The following is a 19039-nucleotide window of genomic DNA, read 5'->3' as shown; positions in this document are numbered from 1 at the left end:
TATATCGTTGGTGCGTCATTCCATTTGTTTTGAAATATTATATTCTTTTGACGAATATTTTATTTGAAAAAATGCTATCGATTCGATGAGGTTTGATACATTCATTTTCTATCATCCGAAAGCTTACGGCGATCGAGTTTTTTTTATTTTGGCTGGTTGGCCGAAAAACCAACAACAAATTTCCAAGTGATTTTCATGAAGCGAGATGCACGTAACGATGCAGAAGTTTGAAATTCGAACACGCAATTGAACATAGACAGAAAAGAATTGAAAACTCGAATTCGAAATAGGAAAGACGAAACGAAATAAATGTGAACGAAAATAAATTGGTGCCGAAAAAGTGGAAAAAATGCACTGAAAAAAAGCGAATTATTTTTAACAATACATTTTTGAGAAACGTCAAAATATAATCACTATTGTATTCTTCCCGCTTTTTTGGTTAGTGTACCACACAAAACCGATTCTAAATGTGCATAGTACCGATATTTGAAATATTTGGTGAGAACATGGTGGCTTATGTTTTGACGTTTCACATAAAAAAAAGATGTGTATTGTTTAATCTGTTGTATGATTTTCTCTGTGTGAGAAATGGGTTTTGCATGCAACCATCGTGCTTAACACATACGCAATGACCAAATAAAGTGAAGTGAAAATTCAAATACACAAAACATAAAATACCAAAAGCAAATACAATCACAAGCAAACAAACGAACCACAGCAGGAATAGAAAAAAAAGGATTTTCATTACTTACAATGGATTTAAAAAGACAATACACGTTCCATTTTCTCATTTCTTTTCCATTCGTTTGTAGTCTCTTCTCTCCATCTCTATTTTTATTTGAGTTGATTCGTTATTTTGGCTCAACTGTCGGTTACTTTTATTTTAGTTCGTACACACGCTCTCTATACCAAAAAATGTACGGGCAATTTTTTTTTTGTTTTTCTGTTCTTGATTCGGCACTCGTTGATCATGTTTCGTGGTTCTTTTCGCACATTTAAGACATTGTTCGCCATTTTTCCAACTCTCGATATTTTTTTTTATTGTATCGCACTTTTCCATTTCTCTTACAACGTATCATGCTTCATTTTCGGATGCTGTGCTTATTACATATTTCGGTTATATTCAACGCAATGATAAAATTACTGACCTGCAGCTGCTTGCCGTTGCTATTCCTTTTATTTACAATTCTTTCCACTGAAAAATGATTATTCTCGGTTTCGATGTGCGAGCAGCTGCCTTCTTCAAAGTCATTTCGAACTGAAATACAATGCTAACGTATCCTTTGGGTAAATAAAATCCCAGCTCAGAAATTATCATCATATTTTGATATACAAATAATACACAAAATAGCCGAAAACGAATGGAGACGAAGATGTAAACGTCGGGGAGATGGAAAGCAAATAGGGCGGAGGGAGTGAAGTTGGCAAACTACATGGTATGGTGAAAGAGACGATTTTCGATGTATGTATTTTCACTATGTTGGATGCGAAAAAAGCGAGCACACATCAAGAAAAAGGAAATACTGTTCAACGCAACCATCTAATGGAATGAATAATATGCATTGAAATAATCAAGAATTATCATCATAATAGAAATATTTCTCATTTTGTGTATTTTTTTTCACTTCATTTCGTATCGTCGTGATCTATAAGTTGACTGGCTATTTCAATTTCAATGAATATATTTCGCTTCGTGTATTTCTATCGTTGTTGTTTTTTTTCTCGGTCGGCATCGTTTCACAATTTATCCATAAAAATATAACACCAGCAAACATTGTCAAAGTAGTAACAAAAATAATGTAAATAATTCAAGAAACTTTGGACATTATCATGAATTGCTTTATGAAACTAACTGCAAAACAGAGGGTGGAAGCGAGAAAAGAAAAATAAGAACACAAACATTGTCTGAAAATATAAAATGGAAGGCGTTTGACTAATTTTAATTTTGTACATTCATTTTGTGTGTAGGTGATGAAAAGCTATCGTCGTCGGTTTTACTTATCGAAAATATGGATCGCCACAAAGGAGGCACCTACATCTGTACGGCCAATAATGGAGTTGGTCAAGCAGCATCGGCCCAAGTTGTTTTGCACGTTTTATGTAAGTACAATTTGTAATCAGTAACATTTTACATGCGGTTTGTATGCGGTGAATGTTTTCAGTTTTAAATGTGGTACGATTCCTGGATATATTCTATTTTTGGAATTCATAATACTTGAATGTTATTCCAGTGAACGACCTATACATGATGTTTGTTTTCTCTTCAGTGAATCGAAATTTCTTGAATTGCAAGAATATTTTGCTTTCGGACTTTGATAACATTTTCAACACTTTACAATAGTAATAATCGGATTAAATGGTTTTACATAGCCCTGTACAATTCCATTCATGAAATATTAGCATGTAAGTAGAGAGAGTGTGTGAAAGATGAGAGAAAAATTGATTGATTGATAAATTGTGAAAATGCAAATAATGGTAATAATAGTCACCAATTTTAATGCTCTTAAATTCGGTTCATTCTATAAAGACATGTGTGGAAATCATTTTTCCATTGATATCAAAAGTAAGCCAATCAAACCACAAAATAATAAATAATATAATTAAATCGAAACGCGGCACAAAAAAGAGAATGCGATCTAAATTAAATTACGGTAGAAATGTAACATTTTACTTGTATAATCAAATTAAATTTACGCAAATGAAATGACATAATACACATGCATTTAAAAAAAAAAAACAGCGCAAAAGAATTATTCATATTTCATTATGTTTCTCTTTGTTCGATACGTTTGTTGTAACCATTTTGTTCGTCATTTTTGCCTTTTTTTATCATTATTTATTTAATTTTGCTTACGGATGATAAATCTGAAATAATTACCGAGGCGTGAGCACAGAGTGAAAGAGAAAAAAATCGACAAAAAAACGCACACACGGCGAATGAATACGCATACATACACATCTGTGAAATTTATGTATTAATTTGAGTGTGAAAAATATGATTGCCATCGAAAATCAAACTGAAATTTTTCACCGTTGATGTACAAACAAATAAAATGAATAATATAATTATTATTCGTATTAATAATACTATGAGAGATAATGAATTCAATAGTATTTATATGATGACAAAAAAAAACAAATGAACAACAATGGCGAAAAATCACATGCATTCAGCGATTTTCGCAGCTTTCAATTTTAATTCAATCGACTGAAAAAGGCCAGCAATCCATTTAAAATTACAATTGCCAACCCGTTTTTCACATTCATTTTGGCTCACGAATGACCAACACACACGAATTGTGATGATTCTCTATTTATATTTCTTCCATTCTCTCGTGCATCACACACAGACACACTACGGCGCCTCATCCATCCTCGATTGTCGCTCATCCTCTCTTGTCTACCCATATCAAAATCAATCTGAATAAATAATTAATATAATTCAACATTATTAATAACTCTAGCGGCTTCAACTTGTGTATCAATATTTATTTACCTTTTTTTCTCCTCCTTTTTATTTCACATCCACCTGTAAACTATTATATAAAGTTAAAAGCCGATGTTATTTACTATATGTGGTTTTTCGATCGAATTTAATGAATTGAAATGAGTATTTCTTGCACTGCTTTTGTCAAATACACAGTTTTTTTTGTTCGTTTTCAATGGCAAATGTCCACGTACATTTCGGTGATATGAATCAATTTACATTTCAGTGTATTACAAGCATTTTTGAGTGTATTATTATTATTATAGTTTTTCGGATGACAATCGAAATTGAAAATGTCAAGACTAAAAATAGACTTTTCCATCGTAACTAAAATGATAATTTTGTTGTGTATGATTGTATCTAATGAAAATAGACGGCTTGATTGGCATCTTAGCTCTTCAAAATCATTTGACATAAATATGAATTTAGTCGATAATATATTAAATATGTATTTATCTCAATATTCGTTACCTTGTTTTGAACAGCTATGATAGTATGATTGAGAATATTCCAAGTTAAAAAAAATACTTTGAAATAGATTGGGCTTGTGTGTTTATCTTGGTGTTTACATAAATGGATAATTTTGATTGGTTCAAAAACGATTTAAATGTGGAATTGCTCAAAGTCGCACTAAGTTAACAAATCTTATGTGCTTTCGGCGAACAAGCGAGAAGATAATAATAAAAAAGACAAATACAGTTTTAATATATACGATCAACACTCGATAACTTAAATTTCCAATTTGAAAGACCAAATAATCTCCTTACTTCGAACGTTAATCTCGATTATGTTAAGAAAAATATCGAGCAATTTTTTAAAGCAATGGAGCTACACCAATTAATCACAATTTTTGCTTAGAAAAAACGAAGGAGGGTAGTGTAAAACGAGCACTCTGAGTTCAAGGTGAGTTTCCGGAATTTTTATTTCGCCAAATAGAACATTTCAATTATCGAAAGTCGACTGTATCAAATTTCACTTATAATATTTATTTGCTTTGCCGTTTGGTCTCTCATTCGAGCTCCAGAGAAGCAAACATTATTAGCCTGAAATATCATTTCAACTAATATGCTTTTTAACACAAAATCAAATATCGAACTAATTTATTTATGAACTAAACAAACATTAAACCTCAAATTTTGAACTCTGGATGTGAATGTGCGATACCGCTTGTCAAAGACTCCGTGTCAAAGTTCGAATATGTGAAAAGCGTGTGTCTGTTAACGCGACGTCACATTATTATGTGATGAATTTGAAAATATCAAATGTCAACAAGAGATTGAAACTGAGTATGTGGCCATCGTAGGGAATCGGGGGATGAAGTATCGCAAAATCCGTTCGTATGCTGTCATATACATTCAAATCGATTCACATTCAGTTTATACATTTCGTCCATTATAATCAACTCATACTATAGATTGAAATGTAATCTAAATATTTGCATGTGTGTAAAACCAAAATGGCAGACAACAAAGACTTTAGATCTATTCGTATGTTATCGTTTTCAGCGGCAATATTTGGACGAATAATCATCATCATTTCCATTGCATACATGTTTAATGTTTTAGTTTTGATTTTGAAAATAAATCAGCAAAAGTTAAAAATGATAACTAAAATTTTTGCATTGAGCCGTAGAAAAGTGTGCAAGCTTTGGCGTTCGTCAACGGTTTGTAACTTTTTGAATCGAGCATGTTCAATTAACTTTATGAACTTCTGTATACCAGGGGCGGTCGTGTCAAAAAAGTGAGCCATTCCTCTGTTTCTGTAATCAAATATAGCCGTTTCAAAATATATTGAAAATCTAGTCATGTTCATTCTTCTTTCTTGCCGTCTCTTGTAATGATCTGACTTGATCTGAGAATCAAAAAAATGAGAATTACTTTTGGCGAAACTCAGCCGTTTTGGGTATCCGAGGCGGTATTCAAATGATGTTGTGCTTAATAATTTTTTTAACCATATGATTAGTAATATTCCAAATTTATTGGATAGTGCGAATTGCTCAATGGGGCTGCACATTGGTTCATCTACCAAATTGAGCTACCTACCCTTTGTGGTTGAACACATTGATAGAATGAAGAAAGTAAAGATCCATTCACATTCAATAAAGTCACAGCATGAGTTGTATGTGTGTGTCCTCACTTATTTGGAGCCAACATTAATGTGTTTGTCCACATATGATTGGCGGTATGTTACTATCATTTTTGGTTTGTGCCAGTGCCAGTTTTCACCAGTTTGTTGCTCTATCCTAGTTGAACTCTCTTGGCCGTTATTAATGTGAACAGATATGTCAATTTCAGATATGTGAGCACGTATATACGATTTTTGCAGTGATTCAACTGCATGTGAACGTCGCTTGTATAGCGCCAGATCAAGTATAATAGTAATTATTATAATAACCATAATATTAATGATAAACGACACTCAATTCACACATGTGCGTATACCTTTGAAAGCCATACAAATGCCAAACAACCGAATATGAGCAATTGATGCAAACCCGATAAAATACAGACAAACGTTCCAATTTATGTGAAAAGTGCTAACGTTGTTTCGTTTAGAGAGGTACATGCATAAATTGTCATATTGTTATCGGCGAACGAACAAGCGATTGTGATATTGAGAAAAAAAAAAGTGGAATTGATAAAATTACGAAACGCACGAGCGCATCTACACAGCACGATCGAAATTCGAAATCGAATAATTGTGCTTAGCATGACAAAAAAACAACACACGAACGTGTGACAAAAGAGAGACCGACAGGAATTTGCTGTATTGGTCATACATAACCAATGGTCACGATGCTTGCGCATTTAATTTATGATGAATTGTTTAGAAATTTATTAGACAACGACAAAAAATTCCACCAAACAAAATGCATTAATTTTTTTCTATTGAAAAGTGGAATTGTGTTCTAGGCGGAAAATTGCATGGAGAATATTTGTCGTTGTTATTGCTTCGATACTGAACTATAGTTCAAATCATCCGATGTATTGAATAGAAAATAAAACGCAAGTTGGACGAACCATCATTCACCAATGCTGTCAACTAATAAATGGAACAGCAGCCACGAACTTGCTCTCTCTCTCTCTCGCTCGCTCGTTCTCCATTTTAGTGAAATTTCTTTGCATGTGCAAGGTTATTAAATTTTGATCACGTTTCAAATTATTCACAAATATTTACTCAATCGTTGCCAAATCGAGTGAATAGCAAACAAAACGGCCGAACAAGAATGAATGAATGAAAAAAAAATAAAAATGAAAATTCAATGGAACATTTTCAATGGCTAAATATGCATAAAGAATTTTCGAACAAAATATTCAAATAACGTACACACATTTCCAAGATATTGACAATTTTTTTATCAACATGTATCTGATGATAAATGACAACGAACGAAGATCGCCGTTCATCAAAAGAAAGAGTGTTTTGATTTTTCACTGCACAAATCAATTTTTATGTGCCCATGTGCAGATACATTTTGTTCCGGGAATACCGCAGGATATATTCATCAATCTGAATGATTTTAAAACTTGAAATTGATGTTTTTTTCATTTTTAAAGACTTGACGCTGCGCATACACTGCATCCAGAGCTGTTATTGGGACCAAACAAGTGCAGTACGTTTTCGGTGTCTATAAGAGGTCTGGATGCTGTGTGTGCGCAACGAATTAAGACTTAATTTGAAGTCTTAAAATCACTCAGCCCGATGAAAATATCTGGCGGTAATCCCTGGCTTTTTTCCCTTTGAAAGAATGGACGAAATATTTTCGGTTTAAATTCTCCTCTATATCAGACTTGATTTGGTAAATCAAGCATCGATAATAAATCAGCGCTATCATACGAGTTTTTTTTCAAACGGTTGCAAACAGGCACCCGTTAAAGTTAGAAATAGGAAATGCAATCGATTATTTTCATTCGTGAAAGCATCGATGCGTGTTTTTATAGTTACATGCATTTCACTGCAGTGCTTTTATGAATTTTGCTTTAATTTGTAAATTTCCTCAAAATATCAAGTTCATTTTAAAAATTCGCATGAAAGCAATACAATGGCATTCTGTAGTGGTATTTATGTTGAAAATCTACCCTTCGATGTGATTAAATGCCTTTCTCTCTCTCGCACACACAGTGAATTACTCCCGGAACGGACATTTTTTAAATCGAATATGGTATTTTTGCATATATTTTTGTTTATTAGAACCGTGTCTCTGCTTGGTCGTATTCGATCGAAAGAATTTTGAGTGTCGGGTGAACAACAAAAATGCCGGTCGTTTATATTTCAATATTTAAAGTTCTTAATTAATAGAAACGCAACGAAATTGCAAGTAATGTTTTATCGTGCTCGTTAATTTCTGTGTGGATGGGTGTTTGTACTCTTTCGTTTCTTCACATTCCATAGAATATGTGTATGTGCACATGTTTGACCCTTTCATTTCATTTACTGTTGCTGATGCTGCCACATCGTTTATTTTACACACAGAGAGAGAGAATGAGAGAAAGGATATAGAAATGCCAGCAATAATAAAACAAGCAGTTCCAAAATTATGTAACTACACTTAATGATTCCTTCACAGTTAGCTGTGTATCATGCGTAACTGTAACATTATATATTGAACGTATGTGTAAGCTTGTAACCATTCAGACATTTCATACAATGCACAAACACATTGAGTATATTTGTCTATGTGCTTAACGATTAGCACATATTGTGTATGTGATGTTGACTCGTTTCTTGTGTTCCATCTCTTTTTCTACCATTTCTTGGATACATTCATGCTCTAGCCCATATTCTAGTTGTGTGTTCTATCTTTTAATGTTGATACCGCTCTCGATGCGATGTGAAGTGATGTTATGGTTGAACGAAAAATATACCTTTAAATATGTGTATTCTAGGAGAATTTAGAGCTCTATTAATATTAATTATTTTATTTAATTTATTTTCAACACATACACTCTTGATACGAGCTTTTCCACCATCCAAAAGCGAATCACAGTATCGTACGAACGAAAAGAAAAACAGAAGAAGATGAAAAATACAAAAACAACTTAACGAGGCGATGGTTGCGCTGATAGTCGAATAGAAGTGAAAATAGAAAACAAAAACAACAGCCAAAATAATGGCAGTGTGAAAAGATGTGCACCAACAATTTCTTTCGATTTCACAATAATTAAATGGTTTCAAATGTATTTTATTCGCCGAACATTTGTTTGTTTCTTTCTCTCTCTCTCTCTCTCGCCATTACACGCAACCCAGTTTTTTTTCGTCAATTGAACGGTACTTTGAACAGAAAAATAAAATTAAATAGAATTGTATGCGGGTCACACCAGCATTTTGTGCCGTTCACATTTCATTTTCCGTCCTCAAAACATATATTTCAATGTGAAAATAAGTAATATATATGCGTATTAAGTTATGTATGCCCGTGTATTTATGAATCCAAAATATTTATGTTTTATTTGTTTTTATCCACACACACATGACACATGCCTGGTAAAACATTGTACCTACGCATTTTCCCTGGCTTATAATATAGTATGTAATACACGTAAAGTCCATCTCATGTCCATTCGCCAAATGACTTTGCACTCTAATTTCGAAAAACATTCCACCGACACCGGTTCGTATTAAATTATTAAATTTCACGCCATCACGTGTTTCTTATCAAGAAAATCAAAGACTACGACTCAAATTCTATTTTCCTTTTTCTCTCTCTCTCTCTATTTTTGTTTTTTTTTTTTTTTCTTTACTTTACGATTTATTTACTTCATTTAAATCAAGTTGAAACTTTACCTTCTCAAACACACGTCCGAATACACTGAAAACCACTGGCCGCCTTCAGGTGCTGGTCATTTGCCTCATCTATAGTAATAAAGTTGAATCTTTTTTTGAAAGGAAATGTCTTTATTAAAAAATCAAAATCCATAAATACTATCAATCGATGGCGATTACGTAGGAATAGTATTTATCAAATGTTTTATGTATACATCATTGTGATTTTATGTGAAAAATTGAAAACTGAATCGTCATACATTTGTAATGAGATAATTTTTTCAAATAAAAAACAAATGCAATTGACTACAAAGTAGCAAAGCACAGCTTTTGGAACGAGAAAAAAACGAGCATATTTCTATAATTTATTTAGTATCAGCGGAAAAATAAAATTGATAGAAAAAGGTCATACATTTTGTATAATCAACTTGAATATACCGACAAAAAAGGCCGTGTGTATCATTCGATACGGTTGTAAATGAAAATTGATGCGGTGAGCGAAACTTGGTTAACGCTTGAATGACAGAGACAAACAATGTTGCGAAGAGACATTTTTTGTAATTTGTCGCCCATTTGATCGGATGTCAATTTTCATCGAATAGAGCGAGAGAGAGAGAGAGAGAGAGAGAGAGAGAGAGAGATGTCAGCTTGAATAACAATATAACGAACTGTGCTCAATTTTCGATTCACAAATTTTATGCAAAAAATTAAAATAAGTGTATATGCTGGAAATAATTGGATTCTCGCACCTCTGAAATAAATAAAAATAAATGCTTTCGTATGCCATTTTTCGATCACACACAATGTCTGGAAAATAATCAAATTTTCGGCGACTTTTTGAACCTTCAATTTATGAATGCTTGTATTAATTCACTTAGAACAACAAAAAAAATGACCAGCATTCTACATTGTAGAGATCAGAAGAGACAGAAAAATTGACGCCAATAAATTGTAATTATTTCATCAATTAAAAGCGCGTGGCCCCCGATAAAACCGTCATTTCACCGAAGACGCATGAAAATGTGCCCTTTCAGGAGACGAAAAAAATATTATCCAGTTTGATGGACAACTAAACAAATGGAATATTATTAATACACTGCTAAAAACTGAATTTCCTAGTTAATACCATGAAATGACTCGAAAATCATTCACTTTGAAATAAATTCACAGATCAGATAAATTCACAGTTGAATAAATCGCTATAAACACGGAACCAGTCAAAATGTTATCAAATTGATTGAAAATGATGGAATATCATTCTCAGTCAATTTCGTTTGTCGGTCGCCATATTTTTATAGACCGAAACACAGTCGAGAAACGAAATGTGTGTTAGATCGTGGGCGTTGCATTTTTTGTAATGAAAAAGGTTAAACTTGAAATATTTTGGTGTAAATTTATCCAAGTAGTAAAAATCACGAAAGCGCCAAATGTATGCTTTCTTATTAAATACTTTGATATGAGAGCCTGAAACGCAAAACAAATTATAAAAATTCTTTTCGGAAAAAGAGCATAAGAAATTATTGAGCACAAAACGAGAATATAGAGAACTGAGAGTTAAAACAACACATAAAATACTGAGAGCAAAAGTAGCATACATCGATTTGCTGTTTTTACTCTCAATTCTGTATATTGTATTTTAACTCTCAGTTTTTATTTGCCTCATTTTAGCACTGAAAATGTATATCTTTTTATTTGGAGTCAATAAATATTATATTTGCTTTCGTCAAAAACATGAGACGAATAAAAACTGAGAGTCAAAATATAACATATCGCTTGTTTATTTTGTCGCTAACTGAATTTATATTCTGTTTTAATTCTCAGTTCTGTATATGCTCTTTTAACTCTCAGTTTTTTTCTATCGCCTTTTTCATTTAAAATACATTCTTATGCTTTTTTTCCGAAAAGAATTTTTATAACTTGTTTTGGGTTTCAGGCTCTCATATAATTGCATGCTGTTATTTTGCGTGCGTGATTTTGGCCAGAATCGCATCGAGATCGAAATAAAAAAAAATAAAACAAAAAAGAACAGCAATTCGTGTAAAACGGTTCTTGGTGCGTTTGGTCCTGCTGATTTAATGAAAGCATTCACTGTGAGAGTCATCAGTCAAAAGTCATTGCGTTCGGTTCGAAAAATTTGACCCGATTTTGAATTGAACTTTTATTTTCCAACAAATTATCCATTCGGTTAACTGTTCCACGCTTTGTAATTTCATTTGTTAATTCGGTTTTTACCCCATTTCGATATATATATATATCCGAATGAATTGCAAACCGGGCAAACGAAGTTGTTGTGGCAATCCTGTCAGCAAATTAAAATTTCATTGTTCAAATGGAATGGATCGGGCGAACGAATGAGCGTGCAAAAGAGCTAAAACATGTACGAAAAATGGTGAAAAGCGATATAATCGTAACTTGAAGCTTTTACGAGAAAAAGCAAAATCAAGAGAGTAAACAGTATCAACAGCGTTATACCAATAGCAGCAGCTAACGCATACTTTCACGTACAATAAACGGATATAACGCATAAACTTGCCATCTAAATGGTGAAAATGAAAATCAGTAATGCAATGGCAGGAAAATGGGAACTGGTACAGTTTTTTCATTTGTGGCTAAAGTAAAACCAGCAACAGCGCTCAATGACATCACAGCAATTTCACGTAAACAAACATAAAACGGCGCTGAAGGATATTGTTCCACAAACGAACAACAACACAGATACATATGTAAAAAATGAATGAACACTGCGTTAAGAAATCAAACAATTGTCAATGTATGCATTTGGCCCGAGTATTTTGCGGAAAATTACCAACGATTTTCCACATGCTTAAAAGTACACGCAGAATGTACCTTTTTGTAGGTGTCTTCGTCATTTGATAATAGCTCTAAATGAACATTGCTCTGCATTGTTAGCATAAACTGATTGATTACATATCACATACACACAAACACACGATTTCTTTGCAAATGTTTGGATCTGTACATGTTGCCGCAGGAAAATCGAACAGCGGTTTTGAACTCCGATTGTTTCAATGATATTTAATACAACAATCGTTTGCATATGCATTCTCGTTTGTTTCATTATTTTGTCAACATCAGGTTATTGTACTCTTTGATTGTTGCATATTTATTGGGAGAAAGGTGGCACAACTAACCGACATTCGTATCAAAATACTTCATTTCACAAACAAGTATACGTTGTTATTTTTTTTGTTCCAATTCCGATTGTAATCGTTGTTGTACCATACGGACCCGATAGTGGCCGTGTCGCATTTCTTTATCTCAAATGTTGTACGTTTCCGTCGCTTGTGTACAAAATACAAATCTAAAGGCCGATTGTTTGACAATTTACTCGAATTTCAAATGCATGTTTGCGCACAGTGAGAGCGTTTGCTTTAAATCAACCTTCCGGATGAGGCTCGTTTCTTTTCCACATTAATTTTATGCTTCATATATATCGTGCTTTTTTATCATCTCCAGCGTTGAGCATATTTTTTTGGTTTTGGTTTTGGTTTGTCCAGTTCGTATAATATATAAATGCTTATAAAAGATGGAACGTTATATTTTGAGAATAGCCACAGATTCGGTGTGATTCGATTCGGTTTGAATAAATTTCGGTTGTTCGTGTGCCGAAGCGCTTGATTCTCTCTTTTGCTCATTTTCAACAGAATGTGTGTGCATTTTGTTGTTGGTCGGACAAACAACCAAATGGAATGTATAAAGCGCCCAAATTTACTGAATGCATACATCAAATGGCCTAATGGAAAGCGTATACCTGCACACTGCAGCACAAAATAGCAAATAAATTCGGAAAAGGATAGAGAATATAGGCGGAAAAAAATGTAAACACTCGCATTCCTGCATCTCTTTCTTAACGAATCGAAATGAAAAGGCTGCAAGTAATGAGTGAACATGTAAGAAAGAGAACTGAGAGAGAGAGTGGTTAAAACAGCATCGACCATTGAAAAGAGAAAAAGGAATCTGTGCACAAATGTTTCAGTTGCACTTTTTCCCATTTCATTTTTCGAAAGTCGTAGCCTTCAAAATCTTTATTTGTGAACGTTGTTGTTTACGGTAACGGGATACAAAATACATTCGGGTTGTTCGTATCATATCACATCATGGACGTGTAGACATCGCAGTTGGCGGCGGTATTGCACGGTAATATGAAAAATTCTAATTACTTTCGAAACCGTATAAAGGCGGTAATAAGAAAACAACGACAACAACTCACACACAGGGAAAATCGTGAAAATGTGCATGGAATGCGTTAAACTGGGTTACATGCAAGTTTACCATGCCATTACAGTACAAACATACGAATCGAATCTATTATCACAACATAATCAAGCTGGTTGTAACGTGCATCTGAGGCAATGCGAAACACATCGTAATCACCATTGCTCTTCCATTGCATTGGATCGCATATTGTACATTGCAAAACGTAACTTAAAACGAATACCAACAATTCGCGTGCACCTTATTGGATCAATGCATACGATAGCCTATTATAATGTAACGTGTTTTAAATTATTTATAAGAAATTATCGCCTGATATGTGAGTGGCCATTTAAAGAGGTAACAGCAAGACGCTGTACTTTGTTCGTGCCGTAAATATATAATATATGTATAATTCAGGTGGTTTTTTTTTTCTCTCCGTCGGCATATTGGCGATGGTGGTGAGCGAACGGACGCGCTCACGCATCACCAAAAGAGAAAAAATGATTGGCGAAAGCCGTAAAAAGGAAACTCGCATATGGTTCACATTGTCCCTGTTGAGGTGAATGCATAAACATAAATGCAGTTTGATATAATCAGAGGATAATCAGGTAGCGTACATTTTTTTTATCTGCTTTCAAGGCAGCGTTCGGAAGTCGCATCAACGCAAACGAACGAGTTTTTTCCTGTGCTACGTTCGTTTCCTTCATTTTTGCCAACACGCAAAAATCCATTCGTAACCGTCCAACCAAATGTACACACAAATAGGTTTCATTTGTGTGAAATATTGCGTTTTATGTGCATATTTCTCTCTCTCTCTTCATTTTCACATTGTTTTCGTGGTATATATATTTTATTCGCGTTACCAATTATTAATGTCCACGCCATTTTCGAGTGCAACCAACAGCAAATTAACATCTTCAGATCAGAAATTAATAGGTGATTTTTGCTGCATGATTTTTAACTAAAACTACATATTTTTTTTTCTTCAAAACGATCAAAAATAAAAAAATAAACATATGCGTCTCGTGAATGTTAGAATTGTTCAACTAATCGATGTCGCCATGCTATGACTCATATTGTTGCTTTACCACGAAAATCACTTAGCCATTCTGAATAATGCACATATTCATATTAATGTGGCAACAAATTCGATCTCAGTTAAGAGCATTTTTTTACGTTTTGGCACAATATTGAGTGGAGCTTCACGTCTTTGAATATTTTGAAAGTCTACGAATAAACTCAATAAATTTGTGTCTCGAGACGGATTAATAAATGTTCGATATTATTTTGATTGTATCAGTTCATGCAGCATTTTCGGTTCGGACATTAACTCATGCTTACTTAGGATGTATGCAGAGCTGATTGATTTTTAATTTTTTGCTTCAATGCGATGAACCCTTTTTTCTATCTTTCTCTCTCTCCCTCTCTCTCTTTCTCTTTCTAAAATGGCTTTAATGTGCACACAGCATTTGATTTACTTCATGTAACCACACCCCCAAAATGTCTTCGACCTTCTTAAAACATCCAAAAATATCATCCTCTCGATATCTGCGAAGACGATTTTTGTTTTCTTTCAAAATTTTGACTTTTCAGTTTTCTTTTTCAACGGGAATTTGGAGTTTTTTTCACATTTTTGCATGAAAACATCGTATGTTTTCCAATAGCAAATTTCTCACAACCAATAATAAATCCATTTAAATGCCTATCGAAATGACGACATTAACCGTTCGAAAAAGTGTGACCCTGACGAAATGAATAAAGAATATGTTCCCCAAAAAAAAAAAAATTGGGAGTTACACATAAATATTACCGAATAATAAGTTTTCGGTCGATTTGGTCTTTTCTTCGAATATAAAATATTCGTCCATTAGCGATAAAATGAGTATCGGCTGAACGAAAAAGGGAAAAATTGTGTGCAACACATAAACACGTACAACCAATCAAATCGTCGATAGAGTGTGCATTTAGCATAAACTCAATATGTTAAGTCGCACAGAACGGAAAATGCATTAAGCCATAATCCATAAATAAACCGACTTCATAGGTTGAACTTAATAAAATTGTTTGCTTACATTTCAGTCCTCATTTTTCGTCGTATCTATCGGCACTTCATTTGCGTGTGTGTGTTTGTGTGGCGGTTGGTGGTGGTAGCGCATCGACATGTCTGTCTATTGGTTTCTCATTGAAAATGAACTCGATGCATGATCTCAACAATGGCAATATTCATCCAATGGATTCAGCCAATTATACATGTCAGCGACCTCGTTGTGTGGTGATATGGTGTGGCTGAAACGCCACTACATCAAATTCAATAGACGGAAATCATTTTCTCATCGAAATCGTTATTAGGCGCTTAATAATTTGTCAGCATATTAGCTGCATGGGGCCGATTGTGACATACCACACAAGCTCATTCACTTGAACTCATGCACGCACGCACATGCCTTCTATCGCCGACACAGTTCGACAATTTTCTCCATATAAGTAATAAACAACATCAACCATCCAGTTGCATTATAAATTTTATTTGTTCTCTGTATAATTTATGTGATAACTATGTTCGATTTGATGCGAGTGATGGGGTTTCGATAGTTTTCCGAATCGAATAAATTATATCGACAGTGCATCGATCGTTCTTATTCACTCACACTTTTATTTGCACATACACACTATATGGACGACCGAAACTCACATCATCCATCCAACTAATAATCCTATTAGCTAAAATGCATTTACTTCGGCATTGGAAAATGCGTGCCGTAGCGTATATGCGACACATATGCAATTCGTCGACATAAAATATGCGAAGCGAAATATCATATCGACTAGAAATGAGCAATTCGAGTGAATTTGGGCTATAAAAATGTTTGAAGGAAGTGTAATGAAAAGAATGAAGGGGACACAAAGACATTTTCCATATTCCGATGAATCGAATTAATGGAATACCCATGCCGAACGATGGCTATTTGACTATTGTTTGTGTATTTATGCGTTGAATGGGCGAATATACAACGACAAAAGAAGAATGAAGAGAAGAAAAAAAAATATGCGTATTGTATGGTCAAACTTTTTACATACACTCAAAATAATAAGAAAACTTCTCCCCACAATTCTGAAGGCCGATCAACAACAAAAAAAAAACACATTCCATCGAAGAAAATCCATAACAATGGACGAAAAAAAAGAAAAAGCCGAAACACAAGAGCAACAATGATGTGTAACATGCGAAGGAGACTGTGTGTGTGTCGGTTGCGGATACGTGATTTTATTGCATATCATATGGCTTAATGTGATTTATGATTAGGGTTATTTGTATTGGCGGCAATGCCATTTGAATCGGCTGCAAACGAACGACGGAACGAACAACACCAATTTCGGTATATTCACACATTTTACAAATAACTTGCACTCACTCTATCTCCCGCTCACACACACACACATACTCTAGACTGGTTTCGAATGGAACGAATGTCGTTTGAACTGCCATATGCATAAATCTATTACCAATGGATTTGTTTAAACTAAGCGGATGTTAAGAGCGCATCAACATTATTATTGCTATTTAAATGTAGCATCAGACACGCAAAAGTGATAGAAATAACGAGAGGGAGAGAGAGAGGGTGAAATTAGTTGGTAGACGCAATGCCATTGACGATGCTTAAACGGAAGTGACTGGTCTGGGAATAACTATGTGTATAATATTCTTTAAAAGTATATTTGCTGTTGTGACCCGTCCTTTTTACAATTTTCTGAGAGATCCCATTACACGATGCAGTAGTTTTCACACAGCTATTTAATATTGTAAACAACAAGAGAAAGAAAGGGAGAAAAATAAAGCATATACCATTGCGAACATTCGCGCATCGCCAACGACACACACATGATTATAATTTTAATACGAACAATTTATTACATATCAAAAACATGGAGTCGATACGAATTCGTACATGCTTGTGTAAAAAAAAATAGTCCAACAACTACCAGCGGTGAGCAAATTTTACGCATATTTTTATGCGTATAATGAGCACACATTCATAACATTCTTGCGATGCTCGCATAAAAACTATATAATAATGATAATAATACGAGTATGTGTCGGAAATGTATAAAAACAACAAGAAAAAAACTGTAAATCTAGCATTTGTTGTTTTTCCCTCACTCTCCAGATATCTTCTCGTTATCTGTCTCGCTACTCCAAAATGATAAAATAAATGACAACATTTTGCAAAATCCACAGAAGTGGCGAACAAAAAAAAAGCGCCATATCGCAGCATACGATTTGTTTAGAGTGGATGGAAATGATATGTGCCAGAGTCATTCAAATATTTATTAAGCGCCATTAAACATGTTGCATATGTGCTGTACAATTGTAATGAGCAAATTATACAGCGCCATTCACTCATTTCCTTTTGATGTCTCTGCTCAACATTCAGTCATTCATCAAAAATGATAATTTCAAAAGTATCTTTCGTGAAATTTCTCCCATCGCTATGACTTCCGCTGATTTACTTTGAGTGCTTGCCAACATAATCTATATGTGTTGCAGCATTTTTATTATTACTATTTTGTTTTTTTATTTTTGCTGCAAACCAAAGGGACAACACAAGTTCAAATATTTATTTTTTCCCGTTTCGGATGGGATTTTATCACCAAAGTGACCATTACCAATCATAGAATGTGGGTATTCTCCACCTCATCCTCGACCATGCGTGTGTATGTGTCAATAGATTCTCGTTCACCGGGAGAATTTCGATTAAAACTTCATCACTTTAAAAACTTATTTTCATTTATTGAAACATGATATTGGGTATAACGCGTACGATTCAAAACTAAAAAAAACACACATTTTTGCATTTGTTCAGTTATTGAATTGGATGTAACGACACGTATTTCAATATCATTGCAAATTATTGAAAAACAGCGATACACTGAACTGATTTCCCATTTTCTCCTTTGTTCACATTGTATGTGTACACAAAATCATCATTTTTTACACCGTTGTTTCGCATTCAAACGAAAAATATTATTATTCTATGAAGTGTTATGCCATTTTATATATAGATTCGTTTTTTTCTGTTCATATAAAACGGATTTATACGTCATTCTCATGTTGTGTGATGGTAAAAAAACTATGAGTAAAAATGACAAATAAATGTCTATTTCATCATGACATCAAATCTGCCATTCAATATTCATATGACAGTTTTTTTGTGTGTATTCGGCTTAAATTTATCGAAACTAGTAATATGATCAACAATTTGATTTGTTGTTTTAATTCATGTAAGCGTCGAAACGAGACAAATTCCCATTCGATTCATTTTAAAATAATTTGTTTCAATCATTCATTTTTTTTACGACAAACAAACCGAAGCAAAAAAACAAACAAGAGAAGAAATTTAAACACGGCTGATATTTGATGAGAGCCATAGACAAACCCACGACGGATAGAGGTGGAATAATGAGCGATTATTTTATGTTAGAATTTTATGTGGTTTGCGATTATGTGTGCTTTTATGAAGATACACTCTCAAGCACCAGCTCAAGTCGAAGATTTTAAATTGCAAACGAAAA

General features: G+C 33.8%; 1 protein-coding gene across 2 annotated transcripts in view; it reads left to right on the top strand.

Moving 5' to 3' along the window:
* LOC116346806 (limbic system-associated membrane protein) overlaps window positions 1-19039 on the top strand; it is a 323959-nt gene that overhangs the window by 249254 nt on the left and 55666 nt on the right. For both annotated transcript variants that reach the window (XM_031777028.1, XM_031777027.1), the window contains exon 8: window positions 1969-2100. In XM_031777028.1, coding sequence (XP_031632888.1) covers window positions 1969-2100 — 132 coding nt within the window. The remainder of the gene's footprint in view (window positions 1-1968; window positions 2101-19039) is intronic.

Source organism: Contarinia nasturtii, unplaced genomic scaffold (genome assembly GCF_009176525.2).
Source record: "Contarinia nasturtii isolate CC-2019 unplaced genomic scaffold, AAFC_CNas_1.1 Cnas_scaffold_1699, whole genome shotgun sequence".
Lineage (NCBI taxonomy): Eukaryota > Metazoa > Arthropoda > Insecta > Diptera > Cecidomyiidae > Contarinia > Contarinia nasturtii.
The sequence above is the reverse complement of the archived record's forward strand: the minus strand, read 5'-3'. Positions and strand labels throughout refer to the sequence as shown.